The sequence below is a fragment of the Oreochromis niloticus genome, linkage group LG13 (assembly GCF_001858045.2).
Source record: "Oreochromis niloticus isolate F11D_XX linkage group LG13, O_niloticus_UMD_NMBU, whole genome shotgun sequence".
NCBI classification, from domain to species: domain Eukaryota; kingdom Metazoa; phylum Chordata; class Actinopteri; order Cichliformes; family Cichlidae; genus Oreochromis; species Oreochromis niloticus.
Window position 1 is genome coordinate 3,701,688 of NC_031978.2, and position 14,447 is coordinate 3,716,134.

The 14,447-nt window shown below is 39.2% G+C and overlaps 2 protein-coding genes and 1 long non-coding RNA gene across 3 annotated transcripts in view; 1 reads left to right on the top strand and 2 right to left on the bottom strand.

The window, feature by feature from the left end:
• pdxkb (pyridoxal (pyridoxine, vitamin B6) kinase b) overlaps positions 1-4,711 on the bottom strand; it is a 28,364-nt gene extending 23,653 nt beyond the window's left edge. Inside the window, exon 1 of the mRNA XM_003438260.5 lies at positions 4,265-4,711. Within this exon, the coding sequence (XP_003438308.1) occupies positions 4,265-4,345 (81 nt within the window). The 5' untranslated portion in view covers positions 4,346-4,711. The remainder of the gene's footprint in view (positions 1-4,264) is intronic.
• A 323-nt stretch (positions 4,712-5,034) lies between these two features.
• LOC100693397 (uncharacterized) lies at positions 5,035-14,060 on the bottom strand. Its single transcript, XM_003438259.5, has 8 exons — positions 13,775-14,060; positions 11,840-11,939; positions 10,998-11,096; positions 9,555-10,376; positions 7,546-7,683; positions 7,106-7,166; positions 6,610-6,734; positions 5,035-5,713 (listed from the first exon to the last, which is right to left on the bottom strand). Exons 1-8 carry the CDS (start codon positions 13,817-13,819, stop codon positions 5,685-5,687), a joined length of 1,419 nt encoding a protein of 472 aa, XP_003438307.2. The 5' UTR covers positions 13,820-14,060; the 3' UTR covers positions 5,035-5,684.
• LOC106097857 (uncharacterized) lies at positions 7,603-11,985 on the top strand. The gene is made up of 2 exons (XR_001223908.2): positions 7,603-7,706; positions 11,786-11,985. It is a non-coding gene; the product is annotated as an uncharacterized LOC106097857 (long non-coding RNA).
• Positions 14,061-14,447: the final 387 nt, after the last annotated feature.

Genomic DNA, 14,447 nt, shown 5'->3' on the forward strand with positions numbered 1-14,447 from the left:
TTGTTATGATCAGCTAACAAATGTTATATATCATATATCCAAAGACCATTACAAAAAAAATTACCTTCACAGTACGAAGACTTTCTGAGTTACAGGCTATTAATTTGCCTAGTTTTTTTTTTTCTTCAAAACATCTTAAGTACAAGACACAGCTGCATTAAACTTTCATTTTACATTTATTAAACAGCAGGTGGTTTGTTATCAGACAAAACTCTGTCACAGCAAAGTTGTTTCCACTGTTAAAGAAGTTGATCTACAGCCTTTATCATTAGTGCAACACTTTGTGGTTAAGACAACTTCCAGCTTCCTTTTACCTCCCTATTATAGAGTACTGTTAATACTCAACCCTATTCAATGATGGTGATAGGACTACTGGTGGGATGTAACGTAGTACTTCTGCTCAATTCTTTTGTATGGTATGTTAATAAACTACTTATCAATTACGATCATAGTTAGCCCTAAAAATCATGGAATCATGGTGTCTAACCAGGTATAGCCATTAAGTACAACTTAGAAGAAATTATCTTACAATTTTTAGCAAATCTGTGATAATAGTATTTCTGCTGATATAAAAACTCTCTAACTTTTAAGTAAAAGTATAACACAACTGTTTAATTTAATAAAAAAGTACCTCACCCTCATAAGTCTTCAGCAGCTACACCGTAATGTCACATAAAAACATTTCACCAAAACAATTAAATGCAGTTCCCGCACATGGTGTTGCTTACCACCCAATAGATTTATTAAACTACAAGGTTCCAGTCCTGTTGCCCTTCATCAGGTAGCTGATTGTAATTTAATAACCTAAATGTATCAGCAATAAGCATTTTTCTTTCACCTGTTACACACTCAGGTGAACAGAGATTTTGAATTAATAGTTTGTCCCTAATAAAACTAAAATGAAATGTATATTCTACCCGGGATGATGTATCTTGGGTCAAGCTTTTCAACCAGTTTCCTAAAGCCCTACTTTGCCACACCATGTAACCGCATCAGTAAATTACATCCATTTTGCTCTTCCTGACACTTGGAGTACAGCTCCAATTGTCAGGAGATAATAATAGCATAAATTTTTAGGTGATATAATTTTGAGAATACATTGCCCACTTCTAGTGTTTTTTCCTCATGTGCTGAAACAAGTCTGTTGTTTCCACCTAAGGCAGGAACTATTTTTTCCATATTTTCAACACTAATGCTTTGTTGTTGTTATTATAATTACCCTTTTACTAAATCGCTGACACAGTGCTCTCAGTTTCAGACATGTGTGCGCTTGTCTTGTGTCATATCATGGTACCACTGATATAACACTGTATAATCATGTAAATACATTTATCAGTATTACTGTCACAAGGCTCGCAAAATTTCAAAATCTCTGGTAGCCCTTCGGGCAGGCACTCTTCAGTTTTTGGTAGCCCAAAATAAATTTAAGTAGCCCGAATAAAAAAGAGAGCAATTTTTTAATGTTTTGTTTCCTTTACAATATTATACATTAAAGTATAATATTGTAACGGAAACAAAAATTAATCAGAAAGTTGTTAAAATACAAATCGCAACAACTGTATAAAAATCACAGTCATCAACTCAAATACTTGGTTCTAATTGAACAGAAATTTCTATGAACTTGCAAGAACTGTGTAGAACATGAATCAGTCTGTGTCAGATCCTGAATCTGAAATTTCCACTGAAGTCAAGGGTAAGGGGTGAGTGGAACCAAGATCGAGGCCATTTGCTTTTTGAAGTTTGCAAAGACTGCTAAATTTTGACAATGGTAGTTCACTCTTTGCAACATAGTACGCTTTTGAAAGATTTTTCAGGACTTCTTCTTGTGGTTGGTTTATTTTTAGTATGTTTTTTGCAATTGCTGTTTGTTCTGGGAAAGATATTGCAGACTGAGCAATAATGCATTTCTTGCATTTCTCATGGGTTCTGATGGGGTCTTTCTTAAAATTACTGGTCCCAGTTACAAAGGCGCTTGTAGACTCAAATGAAATGAAACTCACAACACACCTGACAGAACATCATGTTATTTAGCTCGTCATATTCCAGCCACATAAATTCTTTTGTCCATGAAACCAAAAAAGCTGAGCTTTCTTTTTGCCTCATAGTCTGATTTGTCATAAGTTTTCCGTTTTGTGGTCGGCTTTTATTTGGCTGCCCCTTCTTCACCCTGACCTGTCTTATTTGGCTCAGCAGAACTAAAATACCGGCATAAATCCTGCTGCTTTTCCACACGTACTTACATAACGGTCAGCGATTCTCTGCGCAATCAACCTCTCACATGTTTAAGCTTGCTGTGGGAGATTTCACTTGTCACGTTTGAATAGTAAGCTAATGAGTGATAAGACGATGTCAGAGGAATTGGTGCGCAATTAACCGTCACTCACCGATCAGTGCTGTCGCTCTCTACACACCGTTCGCGCGATCGCAAAGTGAAAGTGAAAGCAAAAAACAAGCACAAATTCAAACGCGATTTCAATATGTCACATATTGACAGTGGCTCATCGATGCCAATGACATAATTACTCAGCTACATTTTCGAAAGAATGCAAAAGCATTGACACATATTTTTCCTTCCTATGATAGTCCGACGGGCAGGGCTGAGGTAGATTTTGGTAGCCCGACTGGAAAAATCGCTAGCCCCGGGACGTCGGGCTAGCGATTTTGCGAGCCCTGTGTCAATGATAAGATGTGGTGCAGCTAATCGCTAAGACTGCCTTCTTTCATTTGCCTTCTTCATATTAATGAAATTCGTTACCTCTACTTTGACCTATTGTAATTATTATTTATCAGGTTGTTCTCCCTGAAAAGCCTTGATCTGAAATAGAGGCCATATTTCTCCAATATCAGCCTCTCTTCAGACTGCAGGCTTATTTGCAATTCCTACAGTTTCCAAAAGTTGAATGGAAGGCAGAGCCTTGAGCGATCAGGACCTTCTTCTGTGGAAGCAGCTCCCAGTTTGGATTCAGGAGACAAACACTTTTGTTTGTTTCCAGTTCCTGAGCCAATTTCTGCTGGAGGTATTTTCCTGGTAAATGGGAATTCTTTGTTCCCATTGTCGCCAAGTTCTTGCACACCATTTGGGGTTTGCTCTGTGATGTTATTGGTCTTTCTATTTCTACTACTTCAAATTTTACAATTTACACTCCATACCGTTTATATTAAAGCTCTGGTTACATATTATGTTCCAGAATTCAAAATAAAGGTATATTATGCAGTATTATTATAGAAAAGGTACCCGGCACATGCACTAATGTATCGTATGCTATTCTGCACAAGGAGTACTGTTACTTAAGTTTTATTTTGATGATAAAGCTTCTATAGCATTACTTCAGTGAGATTAAGACTTTGATTATGACTTTTAGCTATATAAATATATAAAGGGCTTGAAAATCATGCCCAATCATTTCTACATTTTAACTCTGGTTCAATTTTCACACTTGCTTTTCCTAAGACAATCATACAGGGGGTGCAATCCAGGTCACAGGGAAGATTTTACAATTGTAGTGAAGCAGGGTGTAGTTTATGGAATTTTTCCCTGCAATATTTGTTTTAAAATGACAATAATAGGACATATTATAACTGCACTGATTTTGTATGCAAATCCTCAGGCTGTTAATCACTGTTGGATGATTCATTCAGAAAGTACTGGTAGGCTACACGTTTTTATACAGCTTAAACACGCTTGCTCTACAGCCTCGTGTTTTCTCTCCACGGATTATGATGAAGAACACCTTGCTCCATTATCGGACACCCTCAATGACAGGTGTCGCGCCGCAATTTTTCTAGCAGATAACGACTTTCCTCTTCATTTGGTGCCTAAGTGTGCAAATAACGAAGACGCTGGTAGAAAAAAACACCTCAGCTGATTAACATTGCCATCTCTGATAAGGATGCACAGGTTTGTGGGGGGAAACGCTATTATGCACGACACCTGTCGTCGCGGCTGCCCCTCAATATCTGGGCTACTACACAGTTATTTTTAGCTTCTCGTTGCACATCTAGCATCGCTGTCGATTATGTCCGTTTTTCAATCTCACAGCTGGGAAATTAAAACTAACCGGAGCCATAAATAAACGCATCCAAGACTGTACTAACTTTCCACCATCTAATTAGCCATTTACACGTTCCTGTTTGGCGCTGATAAGAGTGCCGCAGTCGGATTTTGTTGGCAAAGGGCAGTGAAACACGTCAGACAGGGTCGTGTCCGATAACGTGCGTCTGGTCGCTCGTTGTCCGACAACGGGTGCATGCAAATTGTATTTACCTGTAACGGGAAAGAGGCGCTCTTGTTGCCCACATATCCCCGGACTACATGGCTCTGTATGGACAGGACGCGGCATTCCATGGCGGCTCCCGGTCAGCCGAGGAAGAGATGCAGATAAATATTCTCCGTTATTCGACGAGAGTCACGTCTTCACATAACAACACCGGGAAAACACAGTTTGAACGCAACGACCGCGCCGCCGGTAGGGAAAGAGGAAACTGTAGTTAGCCTGCTGGCTAGCGGCTGTGCGCGCGCGTACGTCTGTGTGAGCGCTGGTTGTAACCAGAGCCCTTAGCTAGTGATGGAGAGCGGTGACGTTGGGAAGGGGGGAGAGGGGGGTGTCGCGCGGATACGCCAATGATACACACGCGCGCGCACACACAAACAGCGGGAACCGTTTTATTTACGGTAACCGCTGTGTGTACTTTTTGCAGTGTTGACATTAAAGTCCTTCATGTGTTGACCCAGGCAACCGAACGGTCACGCGCAGCAAGGACAAAATTTACACGCATACACGCACGCGCGCTCGCCGTATTTCTACACAGGCATTCTGTGTGACCGCCTAACGACTGACGTCACCACCACAAGCGCATCCCCATCAGCACAGCTGGAGTTGAATGAATGAGCTCTTATTTCTTCTATTTATTTCTATTTAATTCTATTCTGTATACAGCCGAATTATGATAGATAACATTTTACATTAACTTGTTATTCAGATGCAGTGTAAAATAAATGACTAACACGTAAATGGCCAAAGCAAGAGCAAGAACTAGAATGTAGTTTGGTGCTGTGTTCCTTTTTTGGTGTTTTATGACTCACACCATCTCTAGTGAGACAGAGTCGTGACTGAGGGACGGTGGGTGGGGGCTGGGGGTTTGAAGTGACAAGTGCTGCTTCTGTCACCACATGCCAAAACTGAGAGAGGCAACACAGAAAAAGATAGCTCACATATGCAGAGAAGACAGAGAAATGTAAGGGTGTAAGGTGCAGAAACAGAGAGGTATATGGAAGATAAATTGGGCCAAATGAGAGCGATGTGGCTGACAGCTCCATCTGCTGTTCAATGAGGCATTGTGTGTGATACTTTAATTGCATCTCTCTCTTTCTCTCTCTCTCTCTCTCTCTCTCTCTCTCACTCACACACACACACACACACACACACACATACTCCAATGCTGCTGAACATCCAAAAAATGCCTTTTTCGTGTTTTAATCTAATAAATTTCAGTATTGGACATCACACAGAAAACAAACAGCCACAAGTAACACATGTTTCCCACATTTTAGCCAGAGAACCACAGTTAGATTTCAATGCACATGCTTCCTCTTTTTTCTTTCATGGAATAAAGATGAATTGAGGAGTTAATGGAGGGGGAGAGGTTGAGGAAGAGTGTAGAGAGTTGGAGGCTCCATTCATGGATCATTTGGACTCCTGGTCCAATTTGGGATCTAGAGAGAAAACAGCAGAAGTGTGTTAATTTCTTTTAATCATCTTGTAACATTTTAGTCATTTCATGTTACTGCCCATCATTAGCAGTGCTACAGAACAGCAGCATCATAAGATTAAAAAGAGAATCATCTCCACAGGGAGATATTCTAAGCATTTCTATACATTTTAAATGAACAGCTTTTTAAAAAGGTTTTCTTTTTGTATTCCTACTATAAATCAACACTTTTAAAAATGCAAAGGGAGGTTTCTTCCTGTTAAAAGGGAGTTTTTACTTTCCACTGTCACCAATGTCTTGCTCATTGTAGTGTCTCTACAATGCAGACAATAAAGAACATTTTGAGGTGACTGTTGTTGCAAATTGGCACTATGTGAATAAAACTGAACTGAAATACTCCCCTTTTTGGGTGTGAGGGTAACACTGCTGATGTTTCTGTTTCTGTCCCATCATACTTCTAGCTGCTGCTGTGATTAGGTATCCACCAATACGATATTTGGAATTAAGGATCTCAATCAGATTTCTGTAACAACACGCTGTATTGTATGATGGTTCACATCAACCTGCAGTTCATCCATCTAGCAGTCTAAGTAGAGACACTCAGACCTCCCTCTACCCAGCCACCACCCCCAGATCTTCTGGGGGATATGAATGCAGTATGTCTTGGGTCTGTCCCAGGGTCTCTCCTCACTTAAAATTTGAGCCAGATCCCCAAATTATGCAGTAGAGCTCCAATTTTTTCCCATTCATGAATCTATTTTATGAGGCCAATTTGCCACCTGAAAAGGTTGGAACAGAGCGGCATTATTCTTTATACACAGTCCAGGTGGATTTCTCATGCCACTCTACAATGCCATGTGACTGAGTGTTTCCCATCACTCCCTTCATCATCTCTCTCACCTGTGAAGGTGAACTGAGGGAAGCTGCTGAGGTCTCCTCCTCCATAGACTCTCTGGAGCTTAGCCGTCTCCTCTGACAGGTTCTTTTGGTAATCTGGCTCCGCCTCCAGGAATCCTGCATTCAACCTTAAAGAGTGAGATGACAAACTCAGCTGATGTCTCTCTACACGGTTTGCTTCCAGTTAAAGAGTTTCGCTCATACAGTTTTTATGAGGAAAAGGATACTCAAAGTTAAATGAGAATACATGTAGCATGGAACAAACAGTAGGAATAAACAGTCCAAGTGTGGCCAATATATTACCTGCCAGACACTTAGAGAAAATGTAATTACGGTTGATTTTCTGATAATTGGATTTCAATAGATAATTATATCTGGTAGTGTGGATAATGCTTCTGAGGAAATTTACAATAATTAATGTGTTGGTTATTCTAGCTGTAATGTAGACTCTCTAAATGTTTTTCATATTAAATTGAACTGCAGCTCTTTATTTCTCTACCTGTGCAGATTAGTGTATTCTCTGATCTTCTCCAGGAAGAGTCTCTGCACAGGATCCAAATCTGAAAAACACACATTAAAACAACATTTTCTGACCTCTAGCTGCCACTGGGCATTGGGAAATACAGCATGATCAAAGTGAGACAACAAAAAACACAGATACCATTAGGACATAAAATGTACTTTAATGTAGAAAAACCACCTTATAGGTGTATATGTCTGCTAAAAACAGACAGAGTGTATCAGTATATAAATGTTGCTGAAACTCTGATAATTTATATAAAGAGGTTTTAAAAAGGTGGGCACCAAATTTTTGTGTCACCAATTTTCCATACAACCAAATGTGGGAAAAGTCTGTATAGAAAGCAGCGAGGCATAGAACGGCAACATGACTGCTGAAACTGTGTCTATATACAACCTGTGACTATGTGTGCTCTTTACCTGTGTGTGTCCCTGTATCTTCTTTATCTCCTGTGGCTCCTTCCTCTTCTTGTACCAGCAGCTCCTCTTTCAGAGGAAGAGGAGGAGCTGGATGATCATCTGACTCTGCAGCCACGTTATCAACAGAAGCTGTTACAACTGAAGAAACAGGACAGTGTAAAGTATGTGGGTCCAGAGCTTTAATTGACACATTCCTTGGAATTTATAGAAAAACTGAAAACTCTTTCTGCCTTTTATCTGCTTTTATCAAAGTTTGAATTAAGGTCTTCATCACAGAGTTTATATTTCAGTGTTTTCAACTACGTTTAACCCCACAACATCCATCAGCCCCAATACAGGAGTATTATGAATGAATTATATGGTATTTGTATACAAACCTTAGTCTTCATCATATATACAGCAGTATAAGCACCAACTGTGCCCTTAAGCTTCATAACACTACAGGGTGGGCCATTTATATGGATACACCGTAATAACATGGGAATGGTTGGTGATATTAAAGTCCTGTTTGTGGCACATTAGTATATGTGAGGGGGCAAACTCCTCAAGATGGGTGGTGACCATGGTGGCCATTTAGAAGTCGGCCATCTTGGATACAACTTTTGTTTTTTCAATAGGAAGAGGGCCATGTGACACATCAAACTTATTGGTAATGTCACAAGAAAAACAATGGTGTGCTTGGTTTCAACGTAACTTTATTCTGTCATGAGTTATTTACAAGTTTCTGACCACTTATAAAATGTGTTCAATGTGCTGCCCATTGTGTTGGATTGTCAATGCAACCCTCTTCTCCCACTCGAGTCTTCTGAAAACCAGCTACATTTTAATTGGTTTGTTAACTGAGTGTGAGGCTTCACTTAAATAGAAAATAATGGTGGAGATAATGTCATCTTGTAAGGTGGGTTGGCATCAAGTACATTTAATTTCATTGATTTCATTATTAACCTCTAAAAAGAGCCTACTCTGTCACCAGAGGTAACCACTTTATGTAATAAATGACAATTTACAGTTTAAGTTTTACTTATTTTAAAGGAATATATGACTTAAGTTGAACGTTTGGAAATGTTACCTAGTGTTATTCATCTTCACACATTTGTGGTGTACTACACAGATTGATTTGGGGTCCCATTTTATTTATTTTTAGTTTCTCCACATTAGATCCATGGCTAAAATCAAACCCAAGCTCTGAAACTTTAACCTGTAAGAAGTAGTGCTGTCAGCGTTAATCTTGTTCAAATTACGTTAATGCCATAACCGCATTAAAGTGGCAAATCTCTGTTAGAGAGTTAATACAGATCGCTCCATGCGTGGGGCTGCACGGCGTCAATGCATCAGAGCTGTAGGCTCGTTAACATGTTAGCGTTAAGTTATGGCGTTAACATTATGTCATTTTAACGAGATCAACACTGACAGCACTAGTAAGTTTTTCAATTTATAGCAGCAGCTACCTCTGCTATCTTTCTGTACATTTTAGGATTGTTTTTTTAATTTTACTGACTACATGCAAACACTTCTAGAACAGGAACTGGCACCGGATTGGTGGAAAAGGGTCATGTGTGCTGCATCCTTTTTTTCCATTGTGAGATTCCAGTTCAGGAAATTTATATATTGTTGCTAAAAAAGAATTTTAAAAAAACCCTAAACAAACTGTGGTTCATTTTAAAGAGGTAAAAACTTGATGTTCTTTAAAATTTTAAATTAATCATCCACTTTTATGTGGAGTTATCTGGTGGGCAATTTTCTACTTGATGTTTTTCCTTCACTCCATTTCTACAAAGTGGCCTATAGTATCTGCAAAAACACATTCATTTTATATTTAAATATGACATAGAAATAACTTGTGGTGGAGTGCTGTGTGTGTTCAAACTGGATTTCAGTTAAACTAATCTGACTCTCCTGGATCTACGTAGCTCTTGATAAGAAAACCAACTAACGTACCAAATATCAGTTTGCCTTTAAGAAGCTGTTTCTTCTACCATCGCTTCACCGCTCACAGGAGTTTAACTTACCATCCTGACTGTCTGCTGTTACAGCCTCCTCAATAATCTGGCTCTCTCGTGCACCCTCTACATTAGCAGGAACAGTAAAGAGCAGCTTCTCCATCAGCACATCAGTCTGCAGATCTTCAGGCAGAGAATCAACTCCAGGCAGAGACACAGGGTCAACGTTTGTAGCCTCAGTCATCTCTTTTGTAGTGGTTTCCTCCTCTACCTCCATCTTCTTCTCTACAGCAAGAACTGCAGCTTCTTTCTCCAGATAAGTTGAGGTTTCACTCAGAGATTTGTTTTCCAGAGTTCCCAACGACGCCTCAACTTCAGCCAAGATCACAGACTCAAGAGACATGGTCTCCAAAACATTTCCTTCGGGCTCTGCTGCCCCTTTTTCTTTGTTCTGATTGATCACCCCATCGTTTAGTCTCAGTTCCTGGTCAGTGTCAGACGACTGTATTGGTCCTTGCTCAGATCCAATCACAGCTTCAGGGACTGCTGATGTTTGAGCTTCCAGTGCATCCGTAGCTTCAGGGATGGAATCTAGTGTTAAATTGTCCACCTCTGTTGCACCTTCAGAAAGAGAAACATCTTCTATTGGCATCTTCACTTCCAACTCTTTTGGTAGCTCCTCTCCCTTCTTGAGCGAGTCACAAGTTTCTTGCAGAGCTTCAGTTTCAAGACTCCCCACATCAGCCTTCACTTCTGCTAAAGTTGACTCAAGTATCAAGGCTTCTGCTTTGCTGGCTTTCTCCTCTTCTTTCTCCAAAGAGTCTCTGTTAGCTGCTTTGTGTGGATCCTGGGCTGACCTGGTATTTATCATGGCGGCATCTTTGGAAAGCTCTGCAAGAAAAACGGTCTTTCACCAGAATGAAACCTTCTCACCTTTCCTGGGTTTTTGTTAATTAGTGTGTAGAAATAATGGATTTCTTTTAAGTGATTCAATAGCAAGCAGGCAGGAATTTGTCACTACCTTTATCATACTCCATATACTACTCTGACAGTTTAATGCATGCAGTCAAAAGTTTTGTAAACATATAAGAAAGAAGAAAGGTTTTTGTTTTTGCATGCAGTCATTACTGCCAAAATTTAGACCCTTTACTGTTAGCATCCGCTACGCTATATATTAGCTCTCCTGCCATGATAAACAGAGCGTAACACAGATCTGAATACATCAGCTGGTTTCACTAATACCCACTTCAGCTTTTTGAATCAGACTTTTCTAAATCTTAAGATGATGACTAGAGAGCAGTGAAATTGCACTGTTCCATTAGCCCTCCTAAAACTCCCAATTCTGTTTTTAATGGATACATTTTGGTTTCCTAACCAGGCAGCAGTACAAAAAAACTGTTTGTAGAAACATTTTACTCATATATTTACAATAAATTAATTACACCACTATTACACCTCTAAGTCGTGTCTACAAACTCTTACTCTGACTAAGCACATCCTGAATGTACTGACCTTCACCAACAGCAGGGGGCGCTGTCCCCGGCCTCCTTTCAGAGAAGAGTTTGTCCAGAACTTTATCAACTTCTTCTGCAGGCTGGGCCTTGGCTTTCTCTGTCAGCAGAGAGAAGACTGTGAGCAGTTTGTATTCCGTGGGGTAAATAATCATCTTCATATTTTGTCAAAGCAGGAACTGAGATAACAGATACAGTTACGTTATTAGATTTTTAACAAGTTTCTAGAGTAGCAGATAGAGCAGTACTTCTTGTTAGTATTATGGACATCAGACCACAGCACCATTTTGATTATTAGAAGTAACCTTCGCCTACCATAACCAGCTGCTTCTTATACACATGCACGTTTCTGTTGTGGTTTAATTAAACCTTTAATGTGTAGTTATTTTTTTGCAGATGAACACCATCAAAAGAATGTGCCCTGTCATGCATTCTTAACAGGCCACTCAGCACGCATTAGCAGAATGCTCACATTTTATGGGCAAAATCGTCTTCCCTGTCAGTGAAGCTAAAAGAGACTGGAAGACTGGAGTACATGAAAGCTGTTTTACTTTTGTTTAGAGGGATTTTTGCATGAAATGTGGGACTTTTGACTGGAAACAGATATAATTTTTTTAAGCCATTGCACTCATTCCTATTCACTGAGGACTATCTTTAGGTGCAGGCAATTTCTGCACAACAGGAAGTGGAATAACCCCCAAAATCAACTACTATACTCTTCGTCTGCTGCGACCTTTGCTGCATACAGTACTTTTCTTTGTCTGTCTCTCTCTGTGACCTTGTTTCCAGCCTCTGTCTAGACTGCCAAAAGAAGACAAAAGGAGAGGACGTGTGTTTTCTTACTGATGTGTGTTCTGCGTGGCGGGTCTCTGTCTGATGGTTTGGAGCTGAACCGAGCAGCCTGTGGCGCCCACCTCACTCTACACAGCTCCCCGTGGATCCGCTGAACATGCAAACATACACAACCACACATAAATCATAAATCCTCATTTCATTGTAAAACTCTGTTTCATTTTTTTAAATAATTTACTTTCAATTCAATTTTATGTATTTATAAGACCTTAAAATTATACAAAGAAAATAGAGAAAACCCCATCATTCATATGACCCCCTATAAGCAGATGCTTTGGCAACAGTGGGAAGGAAAAACTGCCTTTTAGCAGGAAGAAGCCCCCAGCAGAAGGGAGGGGCATCCATCTGCTGTGAATGGTTTCCAAGACCGTGCCTAAAAAGGGGCATGTGAGGTGGGACTAAGCCCTGGACTAGAGTATTTTATTCTTACAATGGGCGTTATGTGTTGTAATAGTACTCAGTACACAAGAGAAAATGCTTATATTGCATAAACTGAATCTTATCTCGCTCTGCTTCTGAAACAATCTTTGCCTGTCATCCATAAATATTAATATTTTACAAATTCACATTTAAAAATAAGAGAAAAACACCATCACAAATTTTTGATATAATACTAACAGAATCTCACTCTTTCTACAAAAACACCCCCAAAAACCAAAAAAGTTAATTTGGATTTATTACAATAAAGTTAAACGGAAGTGTTTTCCCCCATTCATCTGATTTGGGATTAATAGCGGATTAATAGCCATATTACCCGATATTTAGCCTCAATATTTTGAAAAACCTTAAAAAGCTTAAGAAGCATTTTACATAATAATAATTTAAAAAACATCTCTCAAAAAGTTTGAGAGTAGCATTAACATCTAAAACAGCCCATCTTCATCCTTTGAAGATGCCTTTTTGCTACAAGCGGTCACCAATTGTTTGATTTGGCAGTTTTGTGTCGGGTGCCCTTCCTGACATAAGCCCAAAGAGGATTTGTGCTCTGCCTTCATCCTTTGAGATTTATTTTTTTTTTCTTTTTGTTAAAGAAACCAAATGACAGCAGGAATATAAAGTTGTGCAGATTTTATATTAAGAAGTGTATCATTCCCTTGGATTTTTTCATTTAAATATCAGATGGTCAGGTCAGAGGTATTTGATGGACTGACTTGGAATTACGTCGCACTCTCATTTCCAGGATGGCCTTGGAAAAGACAAACACAAAAAAGAGATAGGCCTAAAAAAAAAAAAAGAACCTGAATAGTAGCACAGGTCTGAGAACATTTTACACGCCCACTGGTAAAACACTGCCCCCTGGGGGTAACAGTTTATTTTACAAAAAGTAGACAGACGAACTTTAATTAAATTCAATTTTCCACCTTACAGTGCACGTAATAACGAGATTTCATTGCATTGGCTACAGTTGTGCAAATAATAAACAGTATTCAAACAAAATCACAAAAACAAGAGTGGTAAAAAGTCTAATTGCATATACAACTAAGTACAGATATAAATATGTTGCAAATGTCTGCGCCTGCTTTTTATTACACATTACAAACATTTAGCAGCTTTAAAGCCTGAGTTATTTAATATGCAGATATTATACTACTTGCATAAAATGATCTCCAGCTTAATGAAACAATAATCATGATCCAGTTTGACTGGTTAGCTTTTGTAAAATGATTAGTCTAAATTAGTCTAAATACTTGCAGTTATTTAGTATAAAACCATGCTTAGACTCTGTGACTGAGCGCCACTGCCATCTTTATTAGAGCACAGAGTTTCTCAGGGAATAAAACTAAAACTTGTTATCAGTTTGTGTGTGTGTGTGTGTGTGTGTGTGTGCATGCCAGGCTGTTAATCAGCTGTAAAGTAATGAGAAGCTGCAGACACAAACTCGTTTTATCAGCTACAGAAATAAATGTAAAAATAAAGTATACCTACTCTGACACTCAGTCCTGTTGCAGCTCTGAACAGCGCAGCAGCCATGCTGGTTTAAATAAAATTTCTCAGAAGTTTAGAGAAATATTCCCAGTGTGTGTTTGGGAAGTGATCCTGAGGGGTTTCCTCCCTCTCTGGGAAAGAACTGAATGTCCCGAGCCTCCTCTCCTCCTGCACCGCTGTTACCTGGGTCGGTTTAAATAAAGTTTGCTTGGGTGTGTTTTTGCTGACTGTCTCATGCGCTCAGCTCAGTTGTCGTTCTGCCTGTTGTTTTTTTCTTTTCTTTTTTTGTAACAACAATTGCATAAAGAATTTGCTTATTTCCTGCTGGTATTTTCAAAGTAAAAGCTGAAATAGTTCAAACATCCAAATATATGTTGCTGTCAGACACAGATCGGTTAATCCAGTGGTTCCCAAACTTTTTTTTTGCCAGGCCCCCCTTTTTTACAAGAAAAATGTTCGCGCCCCCCCACCACGCACAAACACATCCTCCAAACACACACACCCATATTTTGTTTACAAACTCCATTGCGGTTTATTTCACACCTCAAACATTTAGTAAACAATTAAGCAAATACAAGTATAAATTACAGGTAGTAATAAAATATACTACTAACTCTTTTATGCTGCGTCCACACCTACACGGGTATTTTTGAAAACTCAGCTGTTTCTATGC

Coding starts and splice junctions, on each gene's coding strand:
- LOC100693397 (XM_003438259.5), bottom strand. CDS start 13,819: ATGGCTGCTGCGCTGTTCAGAGCTGCAACAGGACTGAGTGTCAGA. Junction 11,097..11,839: donor GCCACGCAGAACACACATCA/GTAAGAAAACAC, acceptor CTCTGCTGACAG/AGAAAGCCAAGGCCCAGCCT. Junction 10,377..10,997: donor GCCCCCTGCTGTTGGTGAAG/GTCAGTACATTC, acceptor TTTTTCTTGCAG/AGCTTTCCAAAGATGCCGCC.